This window comes from Bubalus kerabau, chromosome 4 (assembly GCF_029407905.1).
Source record: "Bubalus kerabau isolate K-KA32 ecotype Philippines breed swamp buffalo chromosome 4, PCC_UOA_SB_1v2, whole genome shotgun sequence".
Taxonomy (NCBI): Eukaryota; Metazoa; Chordata; class Mammalia; order Artiodactyla; family Bovidae; genus Bubalus; species Bubalus kerabau.
Genome location: NC_073627.1, coordinates 119,510,377 through 119,534,339, shown reverse-complemented (window position 1 = coordinate 119,534,339; position 23,963 = coordinate 119,510,377). Strand labels below are relative to the sequence as shown.

At 37.0% G+C, this 23,963-nt stretch overlaps 1 protein-coding gene across 5 annotated transcripts in view; it reads left to right on the top strand.

Moving 5' to 3' along the window:
- The window catches only part of PRUNE2 (prune homolog 2 with BCH domain), a 295,032-nt gene that overhangs the window by 54,135 nt on the left and 216,934 nt on the right, over positions 1-23,963 (top strand). For all 5 annotated transcript variants that reach the window (XR_008713619.1, XM_055578337.1, XM_055578336.1 and 2 more), the window contains exons 2-4: positions 416-520; positions 4,754-4,956; positions 7,287-7,450. Coding sequence is in view for 4 of the 5 variants with exons in the window: in XM_055578337.1 (XP_055434312.1) it covers positions 416-520; positions 4,754-4,956; positions 7,287-7,450 (472 nt within the window). In the remaining variant the exon portion in view is untranslated. The remainder of the gene's footprint in view (positions 1-415; positions 521-4,753; positions 4,957-7,286; positions 7,451-23,963) is intronic.

The following is a 23,963-nucleotide window of genomic DNA, read 5'->3' as shown; positions in this document are numbered from 1 at the left end:
TTAAGATTCTGGTGGGCAGGTGTGGAGATATACCTGTCTTGTGGCTGCCCAAGGCAAGCCTTGTAAGTAGATTCCCTTGCTTATTGAGCCTGCCACCCACCCGTCTGGAGTGGGCTGCATCTTCTTCAGTCTCCCCTTGTTCTCTGTATATGGGGTCCAGTTTCAGGTTTCACCCAGGAAAGTTCCCAAGGTTGTGAACTGATAATTTTCTGTTCTTGACAACTAACTAAAATTTGAATGAGCATTTCTGAATGTTAAACATGTTGTACCATTTTAGGCCCTTATTTAAAACAGTTATGAGCTTTTGCAATTGTGTCCGAATATAGCTAAGGCATACATACTTTAAAAAGTTGAAAAATATCCACTTATGTTAATCTGTTGTTAAATTGTGATGTTTTATTTGAATTTGTTTCAGAATCGAAGCAAACGTTTGGAGAAGGTCCATGTGGTTATTGGACACAAATCCTGTGATTTGGATTCTCTCATTTCTGCCTTCACATATGCTTACTTTCTAGACAAGGTGAGTGGAAAGAAGGTCATGTATTTTTTAAGAAATTCCTTATTTATTTTTAATTTTCGGCTGTGCTGGTCTTTCTGTAGTTGCAGAGAGCAGGGGCTCCTCTAGTTGTGGTGTGTGGGCTTCTTCCTGCGGTGGCTTCTCTTGTTCTGGAGCACAGGCTCTAGGGTACTTGGGCTTCAGTAGGTGTAGCTCCTGGACTCTAGAGAACAGGCTTAATAGTTGTGGTGCACAGGCTTAGTTGCTCCATGGTATCTTCCCAGATCAGGGGTTGAACCTCTGTCCCCTGCACTGGTGGGTGGATTCTTTGCTACTGAGCCACCAGGGAACCCCAAGATTATGCTTTTTATATTTGAATTATGATGTAACTTTTATAAACAGATGTTTTCTGGAAAAACAAGGAAGCTACTAACTTAATTTTTCATGTTCTGGTTTATTGTTGCAAAGAATAATATATTATAATTAATTAATCAACAAATATTTATTGGTCACTTACTACATGTTAGGCATTGTTCTAATTATTTCTTACTGAGTCTCTGCATAAATATTTATTTCAATAGGATCGATTTTTTTCAAATAAAAAATTTAAAAATGTTATAATTGTTGATTACTTTTGTGGAAATTCAGAGAACTGACAAAAGTAAGTGTCAGAATTTCTTGTTTGCCTTTATCATTCTTGTTGGATAATCTTGCCTTTGGGAGTAGAAAAATATGTGCAGAATAATCTGTGAACATTACAAGAAGTATAGAGCACACTGGCTGGAATTTTCAGTAATAGAGGTGTTACCTTCCACATCTGTATTCTGTTTTTGCCTCTTAGCCTGACTTTGTACAGCAAGGTCATTCTCAGTTAACAATAATCTCCTTTGAGTCAGAGTCTTCGTACTCTGTGAAGCCATACTATAACATGCCAGTGGAGGTGGAAAAGACCTTTCTTTAAGTAAATTGTTTAAAAATATCCATTCCATAAATTCATCAACCCATATTGAAGCATCACTTTAAAGCCTAAAAAAGTATATTATGAGTGTCTTGGTGCTATGTCTAATTTCACGCAATTTTTAGTTTTCTGGAGTGCAATTTGTTTTACTCCAATTTTGTTTGGATCCTTGACTCTGATGGTGTGCATAGCTGATCTACAATGATTTACATTCCCATGAAACCTAGCCTTCCAGAATGAGCCGTAGGTGGCAAGAATGACTTTAGGGCAGCAGCTGACGAAGTGCCAGGTAAAATATTCCGATGTCGACATATGACTTTCTATCAGATTTATCTTAAAATTTGCTAAACTTTACAAGGGAGATTAATTGGTATGAAGAGAGAAATGTGCCTGTGTCAAGACATGCATTTAAATACTAATCTTATTAACGGGATTTTTTTTCTTATTTATTTTGTATTGACGTATAGTTAATTTTCAGTATTGTGTTCAAGAGTACAGCAAAGTGATTCAGTTACTTTGCTGTACACTTGATTTTCAGATTCTTTTCCATTATGTCACAAGATATTAAGTATAATTCCCTGTGCTATACAGTAGGTCCTTGTTGATTACCTATTATATATATATTAATATGTATCTGTTAATCCAAAACTCCTAATTTATCTCCCCCAAGTCCTGCCCACCCTTAAGTGGGTTTTTTGACTTCTAGGAAAAAAGCATTGCTTGTCTTGAGAACATTAGAGTTGCCTGAACCAGAGTGGTTTTTAGACTGATCATGGTATGGATTCTTTTTTTTTTTTCCTTAATGGGGATCAGAGAGGTTGCCTTAGGTTGTGGAGTTATTGCTCAAAATCTCACAACTTTGTCCAGAGGAAAGTTTCTTTCTTATTTTCTATGCCACAGTGAACCACTGATACCCTTGTGCAGTCATTAGAATGCGTGTGTGCACACACACACACCTACCCACTCACTCCCCCCACACATAGAATCCTTCACAGGGACAGATCTTAAGTCTTCAAGGAACTACAGTTTACACCTACTTAAAGGAGGAAAAGTTTTCCTAAATTCATCCTTCTGTCTATGAAATGAACATGTCAGATTACCATGTCATGGACTCTTCGAAAGTCATATAATAATAATAACAGCATTGCCACTAACTTTGATGTCTTGAATGAATATAATAACATCCAGCAAAAGGAGTGGGCAAAGTAGTTGTCATAGTACAATAAGGAGATGTGTGGCCTCTTTTCTCCTTCCAAGACTCACTACTAAGCATGGGGACAAATATGGAATTACTGAAGGGTCACATACTGGGAGCTTGTTAAGCTCTGTGTCTTCCTCTTAATTTGCTGCACCCTGCTCCCATCATGGGTCTGCATCTTCATTTTAATTTTTCCTAAGAACCTGGCTACTCCGTCTCAAAGTATGAACACATAGAAGGACAGGGTTTGCAGCTTCGCATGTCTGACTCTGTTTAATTACTTTTCACTCTGGTAGGTAAGCCCCATTCTATGGAGGGGAAAACTGAGGCTCAGAGAGGAAAATGGCTTTCTCAAAGTCAGACAGAAGAGTTGGGTTAGTTTTTCTGACCCCCACTCCAGAATAGGTCCTGCCAGAACAGGCTCAGACTGCATGGCTCTTGACTTAAGTTTCAGTATCAGGACTGCAGTATAACTCTAGCAATTAATAAGGAAAAACATTTTGTTGTGCATAAACTGGTAATGATTATTACATGGTTGTGATTCTGTATTAGCCTGATAGGTGGGATAAAACCCATCTTGTTGGAATGGCTTTGTATACCATAGTAGTAGGTGATTCATTTATTTCACTCGACAAATATGTATTAAACATCTGTTTTGTGCCAGACCATTTTATGCACTTAGAAACATGAACAAAACTGACAAAAATCCCTGCTAGGAAGGAGAGATGGATGATAAAGATGTTAAGACTGTGTAATAAACACTGTGCTTGTGAAAGAGCTAGTGATGATGTGAGAACAAAGGCCATTTAGTTTAGGCAAAAATCCAGTCTTTCCAAACCCCACATTCTCGCAGTGATATTTAGGGTTTATTGCTATAGAGTTATAGTACTTTTTTTTATTTTTTATTTTTAAACTTTACATAATTGTATTAGTTTTGCCAAATATCCAAATGAATCCGCCACAGGTATACATGTGTTCCCCATCCTGAACCCTCCTCCCTCCTCCCTCCCCATACCATCCCTCTGGGTCGTCCCAGTGCACTAGCCCCAAGCATCCAGTATCGTGCATCGAGCACCTTCATTTTCAAAATTCTCATGGAAAAATAAGTTTATTATTGTGAATCTGAAATTCTCTAATGTCTACCCATCTCCAGTTTCCCCCATCATTACAGTTTTTTTTTAAAGAGGTTTGTTAACATAATATTTTTTTTAAGATATAAAACATTAATAGAAATCACAATCTGGTAGTCTGTGAGCCAAATCTCGAGTTTTCATTAACCTACACAGTGTTTTTAATTAAAAGGTTTATTGTGACATTGTAACAATTAAACATCACAGATAACACCCCCACATCTAGATTTGTAGATTCTCTTGAGTAATTGAAGGATTTGCCTATCCTGGACTGGGCATTCTTTGCATGGAATCAATTGACTGGAGCTGAGTGGGAGGCATCCCATATAGATGTGACATCCGGGTCTTTCTGCGTCAGTGCAGTTTTTACCTGGAGCTTCCCTGTTGGCTCAGCTGGTAAAGAAGCCACCTACCAAAGAAGACACAAGAGACACCAATTTGATCCCTGGGTTAGGAAGCTCCCCTGGAGAAGGAAACGGCAACACACTCTAGTATTCTTGCCTAGAAATTTCCATGGACAGGAGAGCCTGGCGGGCTATGGTCCATAGGGTCACAAAGAGTTGGACACGACAGAGCGCACACACGCACACACACACAGTCTTCCCCTGCCCTGCGGTCATCATTCTAATTTTTTGCTGATTCCATAAAATGGGCAGATTTGTTTCCTATGAAGAAGAAAATGTATATGTTTTAAAATTGTGGAGAGGGTGAAATGAGACATGAAAAATTTCAAGAAAGGCAGGAGAAGTTTCATGTGGAGTAACAAGAGATTAACAAAAATTAGGGACCACTTAATCCATGGAAAATGCTCTGCTCATTGGGTTCAGGAAAAACTGGTTATGAATGTAAAGTGGTTTAGCGAGACCAAAGGATCTTCATTCCCTTCCCAGTTACCCTCTGGCTTGAGAAAACGTAGTTGTATTTTATCCTCCTGCTGCTGTCAGTGATTCAGCCAACTTTTTTCTTGGTAGGTCAGCCCACCAGGGGTTCTCTGTTTGCCCGTGCTGAACATACCGAGAACTGAATTCAATTACTTCACTGAAACAAGGTTTATTTTAGAAGAGCTAAATATCTCTGAATCATCCCACATATTCCGAGATGAAATTAATCTGCATCAGCTAAATAATGAAGGGAAGTTATCTCTAACACTTGTTGGCAGCAACGTACTGGCAAGGTAAGGCTCTGGAAGGAGGTTTGATATTTTATAAAAGATTTTTCTGTGCCAAGTATTACCTTGTTCAGGTTTTTTTTCTGTGATTTGGGAAGATGTATTAAAGGCAGAGGACATTTTGAAGAAAGGGAATGTGTTTTTTCTCTTAGAGCAAAATTGCGCTTTGCCAAACCTCTATTTTCACTTTGGCGTTTCAGATATGACATCTTTGAGTGGAAAATACTTATAAAATAGACCAAAATTTTAATTTTAAATCATTTCAAACACTTTCTTATAGCAACGCGACAGTCCTTTATACTGATGCTGAAAATGTATAATGAAGATTGAAATTAACACTAAATAAAACTGAAAATTCTTAAGAAAGAAATCTTGGTAGTGAAATGGAAAATTATGTACATGGGCTAGGAAAGCCATTCAATCATTGGCTCCTTTAGTCATAGCATTTACTATAAAAGCAGGATGGATTCTATAAAGTTCATGTAATTTGAACTCATTTTATGGTCAAGACACATGAAACCCATTCGCAAATGACTTGCCCAAAGTACCACATGCAGTTAATAGAAGAGTTTGGATGAGAACACAGATCTGTTTCCTTCAGTAAGTACTTAGGAGTTGCTAACTGGATCTACAGATATTATACATAAAGATATTATACATAAATTTGTCTTATTTCCTGCCTTCACAGTTCTTACAACTCATCACAAAAAGTCCCATTTCGATAAGCTCTCTGCTGCTAGTGAGTGAAGAGTCCCCAGTTAAACATCTCAGCCCTCTGAGGTGATAGTTTTTTGCACACTTTGCCCATTTGCTAATCATTGATATGGCATTCACCCATGGACATTGACCTTAGTATACATGAAATAAAATGTACAAGTATCTGATTTTTTATCTAACTTTCTTAAGGAAGCATATTTAGGTATGAATGCATTGTATTGTCAGTTGTGAAGTTCATTCAGTTATAAAGAGTTTGGAAAATGATCTGCCTCTGTAGGGTTGTTTTTATCCCCATAATACTCAAAACACTCAAAATTCTTTTTAATAATACTTATTAATTAGTTGTTAACTGGCTGAGAGTTATTCATAGGTTATTTGACTGACTTCCATTATCATTGTTCAGGTTGATCATGTACTTGACTAAATTTGTGCGTTAACTTTTTCAAACTAACTATAACACAAGGAGATATGGAAAGAAGCAATGCAGGACGCCGAAGAAGGGAACTATGAAATTTATGTCAGTTAAGATTTTAGGAAGAGTTTTGTTACTGATTAAAATGGAAACATTTATTCTGGTTTTGAGACTGAAGTTGTGAAGCCTTGCTTTGGGATTGTTTATGAAATAGAATGTTTTTCAAAAATAAACTGCTATTTTCATTTCCTTCATTGCCATTCTTTGAGTTTTGGCACACAGAATCCGGTCAGTTTTATCAACCTCTGTCTTCCTGCCTTTGATAAAAGCCAACTATATCTCATATAAAAAGAATGATGTAGAAATAAATAAGCTAGAAGTATTTTTTTCCAGCAACATAACTGAATGTGTAAGTTTTGGATCCAGATAGTTAAGAGTTTAAATGTAAGTAGTCTACTTACTAGGGCTGGCTCAGTGGTAAAGAATCTACACACCAAGCAGGCAATGTGGGTTTGATCCCTGGGTTGGGAAGATCCCCTGGAGAAGGAAATGGCAACCCATGCCAGTTCTTGCCTGGAAAATGCTATGGACAGAAGAGCCTGTCTGGCTACAGTCCATAGGGTTGCAAAGTGTCAGACTAAATAGCAATAGCAGCAGCAGCAGTCTTACTAGCTGTGTGGCCTTGGTCACTGTTATTTAATTTTATTTTTACACAATATTTAAAGGTTACAATCCATTTACAGTTTTTACCAAGTATTGGTCATATTCCCTGTGTTTGTAATGGTCACATTTCTTAACCTTTTCGTGCTTTTTTTTCCCACCTGTAAAAATAAGAATTTTAATAGAACCCATTGAGTAGAGTCAGTTTATAGTATAAAATGTAATAATATTGAGAAAGTATTTATTACAGTGTCCATCCTATAGTGGAAACTCAGTAAATGTTAGCTATAGCAATGATTATTATTGTTTTTATTATTATTTTCCAACAGCCAAACAAGAGATGGAAGTGCTAAGGTGTGAAGGTCTTCAAAGACTCTTGGGGATGTAATTAATTAAAATGAAATGTGAAAACACATAAAGAATAAGTCATGTGAACTTATTTTTGGTTATTAAGAGGAAGTCATTTGTGTGGAAATAGAGATTAAATAATTCCAGAAAGTAATAAAATATGCCCTCTTTCTCCTCCTCTCCTCCATTTGCTTTCCAGTGAGGACAAAGCTTTAGAATCAGCAGTTGTCAAGGTCATTAATCCGGCGGATCAGGGCGACAACGGCTTTGAGTTCCGAGAGTCTTCATCGTCTCTGGTGGTGAAAGAGATCCTCCAGGAGGCTCCTGAGCTCATCACCGAGCAGCTGGCTCATCTGCTCAGAGGTGAGAGATGACTCTTTCCATTAAATACTGGAAGGCTTGATGGAGTGTCTCTAGACTCACTCATGCATAAAGAGTGTGATCCATTCTTGGGTTAACAGTCCCTTTCAAGACCACGGGAAGCTTCAGCAGAGAGGCAGGGAGTAAAGAGTTTGTTAAAGAGTAGCATTATATTGAATATTAAAAACGTACATTTAGAAATAGGCATGAAGGATCTTTGCTGTTTCACCAGACAGGAATATTAAATGTTCCCACTCCACAACAGCATGGATATGGGCTGGATTTCCACATTCTTTCATTGAAATGTCTCCTGGCACTGATCCACACTCGTTTATATAATACTACTTGGATGGCAAAGTCACCTGCCTTCCTTTTGATGATACTGTGCAGGACTTTTATGGTTAAACTGCCACCTCCTTCTTTCCCCATCAGGTAGTGTTTTCCATCTTCACCCACTTAGCTTTAAGCACTGTGTTCTCAGCACACTGTCATCCATTACCCTCCTCATCTCTTTTTCATCTTCCTCAGTAGGGTCTATCACTTCTAAACAGTGGTTTCTAAGCTGGAAATTGTCCATTGACTTTGGTGCCACAAAATTACCACAAAAATTCCATATTGTTTCATGTAGGACATTTTTGAGTTTTATATAAAGCTGTTTTTCCTCCTTTCAACAATCCATCTTGAACATGATAGACCAAGTTTTTCTCAGGACTGTTTGACACAGAGAAGTGAAAAACAGTGATTAACAGGCTGAAACAATTAAAAAAAGAAAGAGAAGTCCAAGAATATGGTGACAACTCCTTTAAGGCTTTTTTTCCCCCTTTTTCCTTTGCTTCCTCTGCCTCTACCAGAATTTGGAGGGAAAAGGATCCAGGACTTCTATAGTTCCTATAAATGTCTTAGAACCAATGGCCCCAGTCAACCTGTTTTAAATACTTTTCTGGCTATGGACATCTGCAAAACTGCTCTCTGGGAAACTGTGCCTTCAACTAAACTAAGTAACCACAACCATTTATCTCTGACAGAACAGAAGGGAAATAAAGGCAATTGGGGATCTTGGCCAAAAGTTAAGTTGCAAATATGTGGTGCAGGCAAACACTAGAGAATATGTTTTTAAATTATTCTGAAACTAAGAAGTTTTGTTTATTGTTCAAAAAGATACATGTGTCATTTAGTAGGGAAAAATGTATTCAATGAACAGTTCAGCATGATTTTCCATAAGTAATAAGGTAATATCAAACTGTAGTACTTGGAACAAAGATATGACTTTGTTGCTGATAATGACAATGATAATGATGATAATAATGGTGACATTCAGATTTAGGGAATTAGAATCTTGTGGCTCAGATGGTAAAGAATCTGCGGGCAATGCAGGAGACACAGGTTCGATCCTTGGGTCAGGAAGATCCTCTGGAGAAGGGAACAGCTACCCACTCTAGTATTCTTGTCTGGAGAATTTCACAGACAGGAGTGTGGTGGGCTACAGTCTGTGGGGTTGCCAAGAATTGGACGTGACACGTCCAGTTAGACATGAGGAACCAAGCCTTTGATGGATATTATACTTTAGACCCTCTTGTTAGTTACCTTAGTTTTAGTTTGCAGAGTTGCCAAGAATTAGAACTATGGTAAAGGACCTTGTTTTCTTTTTTTATCATGAGAGATTTTTCATAACTTTGGGTTTGAAGGGGCCTTGGGAAGCTGGCAGAATAAGACTGTCACTTCCTTGTTGCTTGGAAATTGGAATTTGGACAGATACAGTCCCTTTCCCTGTGAAGACTGCCAACACAGACTCTGTCATGAGAAAGCCAAGGTTGCTGAAGCCTGGCGGTAGAAGACATGGGTGGTTTAACATAGTAGAAAGAGAGCTCTGGAGACCTTTGACTGAAGCATGGCACGTGCTTATGCATGTATACATTATGTGGAGGGGAGGTGGAACATTTTGGAACAGTTTGGCCAAGATGAACTGAAGAATGATGATCCCATGGGTTTGACTTTAAAAAGGTAACCTAAGTGTTTGGAGCAAGAAGGGCAGTGGCCGCTTTTTAAAAGCTCCTGACTTTAATAAATATAAGAAAGGAATCAAGTTGAATTTTGCTATACTCACTAAACTGAAAATTAGATTTTATGGCTTTCTAATCATGTATTAACACCAAACCTAAAGGAGTGTTTTAAAGGGAATTCTTTTTTATATGCCTATACATAATTTTAGGATTCATTATTTTCATAATGTAATTCTTTCTAAAGGGTTTTCTGTAGAAACATCTATGATTTATTTTGCATTTTGGGGTGCTCAAAATGATCATTAATTTGATACACATTTCTAGACCATGTATTATGCATTCTTCTAGGTCTTGAAGGGATGCAAATTTCCACACACACCTTTGCCATAAAGAATTTTGAAAAATGTTTGTTTCCAGATGTCATGAAGTTAAATATTTAGTTAAGATTTGACTTGCTATACACTGAAGCAAATACATCGCTGGTTTGGAGACTTTCATGTCATCAATGCCTTCTTAGGGACAGCATGTTTGTGTAATATTAGAGGTCCTTTTCTACTGTTTTCATGAGAAAAGTGCCGAGTAACCAAAATACTTTTGCAAAGTCTTAAAGTAATCATGAGGCAAAAAAAAAAAAAAAAAAAAAATTTAGTCAAGACTTGAAATAGTCCTTGAAAGCATCATAATTGAACCTCTATGGAAGATATGTTATTATAAACTTTGTGCCAAAAAAACCTGAATATACTCCAAACTAAGTACTTTGCCAGTCTAACTGTTCTTTGCCTTTCATTCTCATGGTCACACCCTAAAATCCATCATGCTAAGGCTGGTGTGCTGTAAATGGATTTCTTAAGCCAAGATATTGATCCCCTCAGTCCTTGGAGAGGGCCCTTAGTATGCCTCTTAACCTGGTATACTGAAAAAAAAAAAAAAAAACCCTGTAATTTTCAGTGTATTCTTTAATGTGCAAAAAGGTTGGGCCTATTCTTTTTTAGTATTGCTTGTTAGTTCCTTCTCTTCTGCTCAACTTCTAAATATTGCAGTACCCTAGAACTTTGTCCTGGGGGCATTTTTTATCTGTACAGTACTTAGATGGCCTCATTTAGTTCCAAAATCTTACATGTAACGCACAGGCTGTGATTCCTGTATCTCTAACCATGACCTCTCTTTAGAATTGCAGGTTCATTTCCAGTGCCCATTTGACATCTTCACGTGCATGTCTAATTAGCACCACTACTTCAACAGGGCTATCATGGAACCCTTTGGTTCCCTGTACCTCCAAACCTACTTTTATCCCAGTTCCCTAATAGTAGTAAAAGGTACTGACAGCCACCCAATTAGTGAAGCCATTCAAGCTAAAAGTAATGCTTGATTCTTTCTTTTACCTTTTCTCCCTCACTGATGCTTTGACAAGTCCTGCTGACTCTACATCTAAAACATAACCTGCATCCATCCACTTTTCTCATGATAACTGCTAGTATTTCAATCCAAGTTACTCTCTTTGACTAATGCCATAGCTGCCTGACAGTTGCCCTATTTCCTTCATAAAATCTATTGCTTACAAAGTGATCATAAAAGTTTAAACCAGTAAAGTCAATCCCCTGCATAAAATCCATCATACTCAAAATCCATACATTCCACCCTTACAATCCACAACACAATCTTGCCCCTGCCAATTGCAACATCATCTCATGCTCTTTTCCCATTTTCCTATTGTGTGTTCTAGGAATAGAGGCCTTTCATCCTTTCAAATATGCCAAACTCTTCCACTCTTGAGGATTTACATAAACTGTACCTTCCTTCTGAAATGCTTGTTTCTACCCATCTACTTAGCTTTATCACTGTATCTCCTTCTTCTTCTTGGTCCTTTATTCCAGAATATAAGCTTCATGAATAAGAGACCATACATGTTTTGTTCACTGCTCCATTGTAGAAGAAATGGAGTAGCCATCATAGTCAATACTTGGATGCAATCTCAAAAACAATAGAATGCTCTCTGTTCATTTCCAAGGCAAACCATTGAATATCACAGTAATCCAAGTCTATGCCCTGACCAGTAACGCTGAAGAAGCTGAAGTTGAATGGTTCTATGAAGACCTACAAGACCTTCTAGAACTAACACCCAAAAAAGATGTCCTTTTCATTATAGGGGACTGGAATGCAAAAGTAGGAAGTCAAGAAATACCTGGAGTAACAGGCAAATTTGGCCTTGGAGTACAGAAGGAAGCAGGGCAAAAGCTAATAGAGTTTTGCCAAGAGAACGCACTGGTCATAGCAAACACCCTCTTCCAACAACACAAGAGAAGACTCTATACATGGACATCACCAGATGGACAACACTAAAATCAGACTGATTATATTCTTTGCAGCCAAAGATGGAGATGCTCTAAACAGTCAGCAAAAACAAGACCAGGAGCTGACTGTGGCTCAGATCATGAACTCCATACTGCCAAATTCAGACTTAGATTGAAGAAAGTGGGGAAAACCACTAGACCATTCAGGTATGACTTAAATCAAATCACTTATGATTACACAGTGGAAATGCGAAATAGATTTAAGGGCCTAGATCTGATAGACAGAGTGCCTGATGAACTATGGATGGAGGTTCGTGACATTGTACAGGAGATAGGGATCAAGACCATCCCCAAGAAAAAGAAATGCAAAAAAGCAAAATGGCTGTCTGAGGTGGCCTTACAAATAGCTGTGCAAAGAAGAGAAGCCAAAAGCAAAGGAGAAAAGGAAAGATATACCCATTTGAATGCAGAGTTCCAAAGAATAGCAAGGAGAGATAAGAAAGCCTTCCTCAGCAATCAATGCAAAGAAATAGAGGAAAAGAATAGAACAGGAAAAACTAGAGATCTCGTCAAGAAAATTAGAGATACCAAGGGAACATTTCATGCAAAGATGGGCTTGATAAAGGACAGAAATGGTATGGACCTAACAGAAGCAGAAGATACTAAGAAGAGGTGGCAAGAATACACAGAACTACACAAAGATCTTCATGACCCAGATAACCACGATGGTGTGATCACTCACCTAGAGCCAGACATCCTGGAATGTGAAGTCAAGTGGACCTTGGGAAGTATCACTACAAACAAAGCTAGTGGAGGTGATGGCATTCCAGTTGAGCTATTTCAAATCCTAAAAGATGATGCTGTTAAAATGCTGCACTCAATATGCCAGAAAATTTGGAAAACTCAGCAGTGGCTACAGGACTGGAAAAGGTCAGTTTTCATTCCAGTCCCAAAGAAAGGCAATGCCAAGAATGCTCAAACTACCACACAATCTCGCTTTCATCTCTTGCACTCATCTCCCATGCTAGTAGGGTAATGCTCAAAATTCTCCAAGCCAGGCTTCAGCAATACATGCACCATGAACTTCCAGATGTTCAAGCTCGTTTTAAAAAAGGCAGAGGAACCAGAGATCAAATTTCCAACATCTGCTGGATCATGGAAAAAGCAAGAGAGTTCCAGAAAAACATCTATTTCTGCTTTATTGACTATGCCAAAGCCTTTGACTGTGTGGATCACAATAAACTGGAAAATTCTGAAAGAGATGGGAATACCAGACCACCTGACCTGCCTCTTGAGGAATCTGTATGCAGGTCGGGAAGCAACAGTTAGAACTGGACATGGAACAACAGACTGGTTCCAAATAGGAAAAGGAGTACATCAAGGCTGTATATTGTCACCCTGCTTGTTTAACTTATATGCAGAGTGCATCATGAGAAATGCTGGGCTGGATGAAGCACAAGCTGGAATCAAGATTGCCGGGAGAAATATCAATAATCTCAGATATGCAGATAACACCACCCATTTGACAGAAAATGAAAAGGAACTAAAAAGCCTCTTGATGAAAGTGAAAGAGGAGAGTGAAAAAGTTGGCTTAAAGCTCAACATTCAGAAAACTAAGATCATGGCATCCAGTCTCATCACTTCATGCAAATAGATGGGAAACAGTGGAAACAGTGGCTGACTTTATTTTTCTAGGCTCAAAAATCACTGCAGATAGTGATTGCAGCCCAAAACTAAAAGACGCTTACCCCTTGGTAGGAAAGTTATGACCAACCTAGACAGCATATTAAAAAGCAGAGACATTACTTTGTCAACAAAGGTCCATCTAGTCAAGGCTATGGTTTTCCAATGGTCATGTATGGATGTGAGAGTTGGACTGTAAGGAAAGCTGAGCACCGAAGAATTGATGCTTTTGAACTGTGGTGTTGGAGAAGACTCTTGAGAGTCCCTTGGACTGCAAGGAGATCCAACCAGCCCATCCTAAAGGAGATCAGTCCTGGGTGTTCTTTGGAAGGACTGATGTTGAAGCTGAAACTCCAATACTTTGGCCACCTGATGCAAAGAGCTGACTCATTTGAAAAGACTCTGATGTTGGGAAAGATTGAAGGCAGGAGGAGAAGGGGACGACAGAGGATGAGATGGTTAGATGGCATCACTGCCTCAATGGACATGAGTTTGGGTATACTCTGGGAGTTGGTGATGGACAGGGAGGCCTGGCGTGCTGAGGTTCATGGGGTGGCAAATAGTCGGACATGACAGAGCCACTGAACTGAACTGAACTGAACCACTGTTCTTTTCTCTGGTGCTGCAACAGTGCCTATCATATAATAGACCCTCAATGAATCCTGTCATGAAATGAATTTTGCAAGATTTTTTTATATCCTTTCTGTTTTATGACTATGTTGATTTAGTTGGTACTATGATATTGTATTAATAATTTCCATTTCATTCCAGCCCATCCCTCCAATATTCTTAATGTCCAGAATTTGAAAATTGTTCCTTCCAATAATATCCTCACCCCTTTTTTTGCTTTTAGAAATCTTTGTTTTGGTATTTTCAAGTGTTTGTTTCTATTTTCATCTTTATACATGTATCTTTTATATACATATATATATAATTTTAGCCTTTCATGGAATATAAATCATGTCAGTTCAGTTCAGTTGCTCAGTCGTGTCCAACTCTTTGCGACCCCATGAATTGCAGCATGCCAGGCCTCCCTGTCCATCACCAACAAGAATATAAAACATAAATATAAAAATATAAATATACAGCTCAGTGAAATATCAGAAAAGGGACATCTTTTTAACAATTAATCAGGTAAAACGTAGAACAAGATAACCTCCTTGTGCCTCTCCCCATCACAGCTCTCTCCCTCTCTAAGTAAAGATAACCAATATTTTGATCTTTACAGCACATACCTTCCTGCTTTTCTTTAAATTTTACCACCCCTATGTGTTCCCCATAACCCTAGAGATTGGTTTTTGTCTCTTCGGTATATTATATAAATGGTATCATATAGTGTACACGTGTCATTTTTATCATATCCCTGCTTTTATATTAAATGTAGTATCTATTTGCACAGGTCAGTCATCTATCTATCCATTTGTTATTTATATTATTTTTTGTGTCCTTTATTTTTCCATAGAATATTTGAGGTGGCTTACAAAAATGCATGTGAATGTAATAAAACAGAAAAAAAGAGTCAGGGTCAGGAAACATACCAATAAATAAACTTAGAGGAGTAAAAGTGTGTTCTGTTTGAAAGTTTGAATATGAGCCTCCTGGAGTAAAAAAAAAAAATAGAAATATAATTAACTGTGAAATTCATATTGTTAGTGAAACAAACACACATACCAGTTCCTTATTAAAAGAATATCTAGGTCTGAAGCTTTTTTCATTACATCATCCTTTTTGAAAGGACACTTAGTATTCATAGACATTCTCCAACTCTTACATACATAATAGCGTTTTATACAGGTACTGGGCAGTGTATGGCACACTTTTCTGCTCCTCAATCAGCATGTGGGGATTGTTCTAATCAGCTTGACCTTTAGTCTGGTAAAGACTAGACTGTTCCTGTTCCAAGCCTCTTTTTCTATACAGGCCGGTGTTTTTTCTAAATATAGGAAATTAATACTTAAAATTAGTCATATTGGAATCTTTTGTAGTCTTAGTCTTATACTCACTGCTCTAGCTATATGTCAGAATGTTTGTATGATGGGATAATATTATATTCAAATGTGGGGGTAGAACCTGATTAATATGGATGCTGTTAAAAGATCATTTGTATACCAATTAAAAGTAGGTGTCAAGCTGCCAGTGAAGAAATAACCTGCTGTGTTTATCTAATCATCTCCCCTGTCACTCTATCGTCTGGACCTTGGCAGGACAGTTATGGATAAATGCCAACAGGTGACACAGCCATGGCTAATGTGTGTTCAGGCTCTTTAGGGCATTTGACAAAGTTGACATAATTTGCATTTTCTTGAATTAATACTTCTTACAATAGTTAGATCTTGCTGCTGGCTTTTAGTAGGACATATCTCAAACTTAGAAATTTCAGGATGCAGCTCATGAGCATCAGTTTCATCTGAAAAGGCATAGACTGACTTATGGAGATTGCTTTCTAATTACTTGTATAAGAAATTATCTGAAAAGAGAATGTGCTCATTCAGATGAGATCATAAATGACCTTGATTTTTGGAAATCTGTCTTTTCACTTCTTCATCCCCTCCCCATCAATGTTTTTGCTGTTGTGGTTCTTGTTCTTTGTTTTATTTCTTTTCTCCTGACTTTTCATCTCTTCTTCCTCTTCTTATTTTCTTCCTCCTACTATTTGCTTCTAAGGCTTATTATTATTTTCAAACAAGTTACCATCTGTTCTGTCTAAAAGTCACATATAGTCATGGTGGCCTAAAGTTGGTGTTTGGTTACACCCTGAGTTTGTACCAAAAGCAAACAATTATAGACCTGTCAGACTCCTCAACCTGTATTTGTTTTCTGCAGAAATGTTTACTAGAGGGCTATTGTCAAATTTAAGGTCCATTAAATTGCTGAATCATCGCACTGAGGATTTGTGTGCCCACACGTGTATTTGTATGCCCACTTGTGTCTTTGTGTGTGTGTGTGTGTGTGTGTGTGTGTGTGTGTGCGCCCACGCGCCTTCCAGAGCTAGCTGGCAATGATGAGACTGCAATCACTGATTACCAGGCAGGTTTCCATCAAAACCACAGCTCATTGGACCTTTCATGTTTCTTTTCTTTGTACAAAGCCTTGACAGAGCCACAACTTGAATAGTGAAACAAATAACAGCAATTGCTCTTAGCTGAGGAAGTGGAAAAACTATGCCCTAGGTTTTGAAGAAAGAATTCTCTCCTTCTGTTGGTTGTTCTATTTGAACGTTAATAAAGAATTGTTGCTTGCTATTTTCGTAGCCTGGATTAACAGCTTCAAAAAGATCCTTTTAAGGAGATCTAATAGGAAAGGAACAGAGCCAGACCTTTTTTTTCCTCTCTTGCCCAAAGAGTGAATCATTCATCTCCCAAAATGGTTACAAAGTCCAGAAGGAATTACACGGCTGTTTTCCTTAGGAAGAGGGATGGCCTGAGTTGGGGGAAGGGGATAGAAACTATGTTTTCTACTAGATATAAAACCAGAACAATTCCTCAACCTTAGAGTGTTAATTATTTCTCTTGCCTTATAAATATGAATTTTATTCTTAAATTTAGGCATTTTAAATTTACAAGATTACTAAGCACTTGAATAACTTGCTCCCTTTTTAGCCCTTTGCAGTCAAAAATACAAGTTGTATTTTCCATTTTTTTCTCCTTCTTTCTCCCTCCCCCTCTCCATTATTTGTCCTTTAATTTTTTTTGTTTCAGTATGAAAAAAATGATCCCAAGTGAAACAGGAAAGAGCTTTAAATCCCTTCTTTTCTGCAAAGAATTTATCATGCAGAATATGCCTTGACTGTGGTGAATGTTTTCCCCAAACAACTTCTGACTTCATTAGTTCATGTTTAATATTAATGCACTGCAATTGCTTTTGGGAAGAGGTCCTTCACTTCTCCATTCTTTGAACAAAGAATATGTGGTTGATTTTTTTTCTCTAATGGAATGAAATATTTACTATTTTATTATAATTGCTTTCTTTGTTACTTGTTGGTAATTTATCATGGCCTTTGAAGAGCTGGGACACTTTTGTATACATGTATATGAATTTAAGGATTTTTTTAGTTCTGCAGATTTAACTGGCAGTTGTCAACTCCTATGTCAAAAATAGGTTTGATTTTGCTAAGAGGTGCTTTTGGCTACTCTACATCCTGCTACTGATATTTAACTTAAGTATGTTACTAAATGGGCCTCTAGAGTGAAGTAGAAAAATTTGCTATAGATGAGTCCCTTGAATAAAGTTGGGCCATAGCCTTTTTTCTGCAGTAAAAACAACTCAGTGTATGGTGAGCATCTTTTTTACTTATTTTTTTTTCCTGCTTACATCAGAACATCATCTCTTTCTTAATTATCAAGTCAAAATTATGTCAGAAGTTCCTTTTCACTGAATTATTCTGTAGGATACTGTTTAGTTACCTGTTAGATTAATTTCTGAATACTGCCTTTTTCTGTATTTTAAAATTAAACTCGTTAAACCAAAGAAATTGGAATCTTGGTTTGACTGTAAGCCAGGCATATTTTTGTGAAATTTATTACTAAATATTTATATTTTGATGCCATTACAGTTTAATTTAGATTTGATTTTCTAATTGCTAAAGATTGTTTATAGAAATATAAGAGTTTGTATTACTGACATTATACCCAGCAGCCTTGCTAAATTTATTTACTGTCTTAAGTTAATTTGTATTATTAATTAGTTAATTCATTTGTTAATGAATAATTAATTTATTTGTATTTTCATTTTTAAGTTGATACACATATCATCTGTGAAGAAGTCAGTTTTTATTTCTTCTTTTTCTTTCTTTACACTTACACCCTTTTTTGTTTTTGCACTTTTACTTCTTTTACCTGTCTTATTTCTGTGGTTAGGATTCACACTGCAGTGTTAAGTAGAAATAACATGCATCTTTGTCTAATTCCTGATTTGAGGTGGAGGTCTTTCATAATTCACAGTTAAGGATAATGTTTGCTTTTCTTATTTGGTTTTTTTTTCCTCTTTCTTTTTAAATTGTTTTGTTTTTTAAATGTTTACAATATTGTGTTGGTTTCTGCCATACAACATGTGAATTAGCCATAACCTTACTTGGTTTTTATAAATGCCCTTCATCAAATTAAGGAAGTTGTCTTTTATTTCTACTTAGCTGAGATTGAATATGATTAAATCTTGGATTTTATCAAGTAGTTTCACAACTAGACCTTTACTGAGGTGGCCATTTGATATTTCTCTTTTACTAGGGCGCTGAATTATGTTAACGTTGGAATGTTAACTTGGGCCTTTAATTCCTAAAAAGTCTCTATTTGGTGACAATTCAATATCCTATTATATATTGCTATCTCGATTTGGGGCTAGGTTTAAAAAATTTTTTTGCAACTATACTTATGAGAAAGATCTGCCTCTGTTTCTTCTTTCTTGTACTGTCTCTACTGAGTATTGGTATGAAGATTATGCTGGATTTAGAAAATAAGTTGGGAAGTATTTTCTCTTTCTAGTCTTTGGGAGAATTTGTGTAAAATTACTATATTGTTTTCTTAGATGTGTGGAACTATGGATATTAAACTGCATTCATTTTCAAATAAATGGGAAACCATCCACATTTTAAATTTCTTTTCCTATCAGTTTGGCAAGTTGAGTTTTTCCAGAAATGTCCATTTCCTCTAAAATTTAAAATCTATTAAGATTATATTTATCTTTTAAAAAATATTTATTTATTTGGCTGAGCCAGGTCTTAGTTGGTGCACGCAGGATCTTTAGTTGTGGCACGTGGGACCTAGTTCCCTGACCAGGGATAGAACCCTAGCCCCATGCATTGGGAGTGTGGAGTCTTAACCACTGGATCTCTAGGGGAGTCCCCTATACTTATCTTTTAAAGTCATTAGAATCTGTAGTATGTCACTATTTCATTTTTAACATTGGAAAGTTATACCTTCTATCATTTTGTTTTTTTAATCATTTTCAAAAACCATATTAGTTTTTTCCAAGAATCAGTATTTTGTTTTATTTTCCTTATATGTGTTTATTTTTTATGTTTTTAAGTTTTGCTCTTATCTTTATTATATCCTTCCTTCTACATTTTTTTAGATGAGGTGTTTTTTTTTTTTAACATCTCGTGCTTTTGAGGTTATAAAATTTCCTCAGCACAGCTTTAGTTGCATCTTACAAGTTTAAATGTAGTATTTTCATATCATTCAATTAAAATATATTCTAATTTATGTTGTGATTTTTCCTTTTACCATGATTTGGAAGTATATTGTTTATTTTTCAAACATTTGGAAATTTCCTAGTTTTGTTTTATTATTGATTTTTAGACTATTTTCATGATGGCTATAGACGATAGCTCATTGTAATCCTCTGAAATTTGTTGAAGTTTGTCTTAACAAGTGGCCAATTTTGGTTAATGTCTCATTTGTGTTAGAAGATAAAGTATAGTCTGATGTTGTTGATAATGCTAAATTTATGTCAGATCAACTTTGTTACTCATGTTGCTCAAATAATCTATATATTTACTGATTTTTTTTCTTGCTGGTTCTTAGAGTTGCTGAGAGATGTGTACTAAAATTTCCCACTGAGATTGTGTATTTATCATTCTTCATCTAGTTCTGTCAATTTTTGCTTTACATATTGGGAAGCTATTAGGTAATGTTATTAGTAATTTTATTAGTTCATGTAAAGTTAAGATTGATGTATCTACCTGAAGGTTGATTCTTTAATAATAAGCACATATTTGTCTTAATCTCAAGTAATTCTTCTCGTCTTAGAGTATCTAATATTAGTATATTATACCAGTGTTACATCTTTTTCTACTCTTTTACTTTCAGTCTTTCAATATCATTATATCTAAGGTGTGCTCATGTAAAAAGTATATTGCTATTGTAGTTTTAAAATTCAGTTTGATAATTTTTGTCTTTTAATTGAAGTAGCCCAGCTGGTAAAGAATCTGCCTGCAATGCAGGAGACCCCAGTTCGATTCCTGGGTTGGAAAGATCCGCTGGAGAAGGGATAGGCTTCCCACTCTAGTATTCTTGGGCTTCTCTGGTAGCTGAGCTGGGAAAGAATCTGCCTGCAATGTGGGAGAACTGGGTTTGATCCCTGGGTTGGAAAGATCCCCTGGAGTAGGGAACAGCTATCCACTCCACCATTTTGGCCTGGAGAATTCCATGGACTGTATAGTCCATGGGGTCACAAAGAGTCAAACACAACTTAGCAAATGAACAACAAGCAACAACAAAAAAAAACATAACATCAAATTTATCAACTTAAACATTTTTAAGTGCACAGTTCAATAAAAAGTATACCTACATTGTTGTGCAGCAGAGCTCGAGAACTTGTTCGTCTTGCAACACTGAAACTCTGTACCCACTGAACATTCATTGTCTCTTTCAGTTCAGTTCAGTTCAGTCGCTCAGTCATGTTCGACTCTTTGCAACCCCATGAATCGCAGCACGCCAGGCCTCCCTGTCCATCACCAACTCCCGGAGTTCACTCAGACTCACGTCCATCGAGTCAGTGATGCCATCCAGCCATCTCATCCTCTGGCGTCCCCTTCTCCTCCCGCCCCCAATCCCTCCCAGCATCAGAGTCTTTTCCAGTGAGTCAACTCTTTGCATGAGGTGGCCAAAGTACTGGAGTTTCAGCCTCAGCATCATTCCTTCCAAAGAAATCCCAGGGCTGATCTCCTTCAGAATGGACCGCTTGGATCTCCTTGCAGTCCAAGGGACTCTCAAGAGTCTTCTCCAACAACACAGTTCAAAAGCATCAGTTCTTCGGCGCTCAGCCTTCTTCACAGTCCAACTCTCACCTCCATACATGACCACTGGAAAAACCATAGCCTTGACTAGACAAACCTTTGTTGGCAAAGTAATGTCTCTGCTTTTGAATATGCTATCTAGGTTGGTCATAACTTTCCTTCCAAAGAGTAAGCATCTTTTAATTTCATGGCTGCAGTCATTATCTGTAGTGATTTTGGAGCCCCCAAAAAATGAAGTCTGACACTGTTTCCACTGCTTCCCCATCTATTTCCCATGAAGTGATGGGACTGGATGTCATGATCTTCGTTTTCTGAATGTTGAGCTTTAAGCCAACTTTTTCACTCTCCTCTTTCACTTTCATCAAAAGCTTTTGAGTTCCTCTTCACTTTCTGCCATAAGGGTGGTGTCATCTGCATATCTGAGGTTATTGATATTTCTCCCGGCAATCTTGATTCCAGCTTGTGTTTCTTCCAGTCCAGCATTTCTCATGATGTACTCTGCATATAAGTTAAATAAGCAGGGTGACAATATACAGCCTTGATGTACTCCTTTTCCTATGTGGAACCAGTCTGTTGTTCCATGTCCAGTTCTAACTGTTGCTTCCTGACCTGCATACGGATTTCTCAAGAGGCAGGTCAGGTGGTCTGGTATTCCCATCTCTTTCAGAATTTTCCACAGTTTATTGTGATGTAATTGCTCTTATTTTTGGGCTTAATATGTTATTTTGCTATTTGTTTTCTACTTGTCTCAGATTTTCCCGTTTTCTCTATCTTTTTACTGTTATTACACTAAATAAGGATTTTTACTATTACATTTTCCTTCATTAGCTTATTAGTTATGAATTCCTTTTTAGAAAATTATTTTAGTAGTAATTAAGATTACAAAATACCATTAATTTATCTTATAAATCAATATTTTTACCACTTGCCTGATAATCCAAGAACCTTAGAGAAATTTGTTTCTACTTGAAGTTATAAACTAAAGTTCAATCTTCATTGTTGAAGATTTCAATACTACTGTTGAAATGTATTTTAATTACACATATATTTTAAACTCCGCATTATAAATGTTTTATACAGTGAACATTGATTTACTCTTACTCATATATTTATATTCTCCAATACTTTTTCATTCCTGTTTTTTTTTTTTGCTACCATCTATAATAATTTTCTTTTCCCTTTACTGTTTTTTGAGTGTGAATTCTTCTTGTGACAAATACTTCCAATTTATATTTCTGAAAATGTCTTTATTTTGCCTTCATTTTTTCTTATATTTCAGTATGTATGTGAAAGTCACTCAGTTATATCCAATTCTTTGCGACTTCATGGACTATACAGTCTATGGAGTTCTCCAGGCCAGAATACTGGAGTGGGTAGCCTATCTTTTCTCCAGCGGATCTTCCTGACCCAGGAACTGAACCAGAGTCTCTTGCATTGCAGGCAGATTCTTTACCACCTGAGCTATCAGGGAAGAATTCAATATTGGCAATTTTTTTATATCAGCACTTTGAAACTGTAATTTCAGTGTCTTTTGACTTTCATCATTTTAGATGAGATTAGGGCTCAGTTTGATTGTAATTCCTTTGACAGGAATATATTTCTTTTTCTCTGATATATACTTTTTCCTCTGTGAGTTTTAGCAGTTTTACTGTCATGTGCCTAGAGGTAGTTTCTTTGTATTTATTGTGTTTTGGATTCATGATTTACTTTGAATATTAGAATAATCTCCTTTGTTAATTTTGAAAAATGATTGGCTACTCTTTTCAAATATTGTTCCATCTCCTTTTCTCTCTCCTTTTCAAGGGGAACCCTATTACGTATATCTTAGACCTTTTATCTATGTCATCTATGTTTCTTATGATCATCTCTGTTTTTTGATAATTTTATTATTGGTTAGTTCTAATCAATTTCTTTCCATTCCTTGAACTGGCCAAATCTTCTCTCACCTCAGTGCCTGTACACATGCTCTATCTGGATCATGGTCTCCCTTTACCTTGCCTTTGCCTTAAGTCACTTATTATTCAAGTCTCAGCTTAGCTTAACTCTCTCTAGGAAACCTTTTATGACCCCTAAATTCTTGCCCAGATTCAGAGTACTGTGTTTTTCCTCAGTGATATTTCTTATCCCCCTCATATTCAAAATGTATGTGGGACTTTCCTGGTGGCCCAGTGGATAGGAGTCCACCTGCCAATGCAGTGGAGATGAACGAGTTCGCTTCTGGTCTGGGAAGATCCCACATGCCTGAGCGCAGCTAAGCTCGGGCACCACAGCTACTGATCCTGCACTCTAGAGTCTGTGAGCCACAACTGCTGAGCCTGCGCGTTGGAACTACTGAAGCCCAGGCACCTAGAGCCTGTGCTCTGCAACAGGAGAAGCCACCACAAGGAGAAGTCCTTGCAGTGCAACTAGAGAGTAGCCCCTGCTTGCCACAACTAGAGAAAAGTTTGAGCAGCAACAAAGATCCAGCACAGCCAAAAATAAACTTTTAAAAAACAAAAGAAAATTTATGTGTTTACTTATTTGTAGCCCCTGAACAACTATGAGCTTCAAGCGGCAAGGCAAGCATTATTCCAGCCATGAATCATTAGCATCCAGCACAGCACTTGGCTCATAATAGGTGCTCAGCAGTTCTTTGCTGAAGGAATGAATGAATGAATAAGATGCTTTAAATGTATTTGGCGGTATTTATTTTTCATGATGATGTTTACATTTATTGACATTTTAGTATATGACCTTATAAACTGGTAAAATAGCATTATTTCTGTTTTTAAAATAAGCAAATAGAAACAGAGAGGCCAGATGACTTGCTT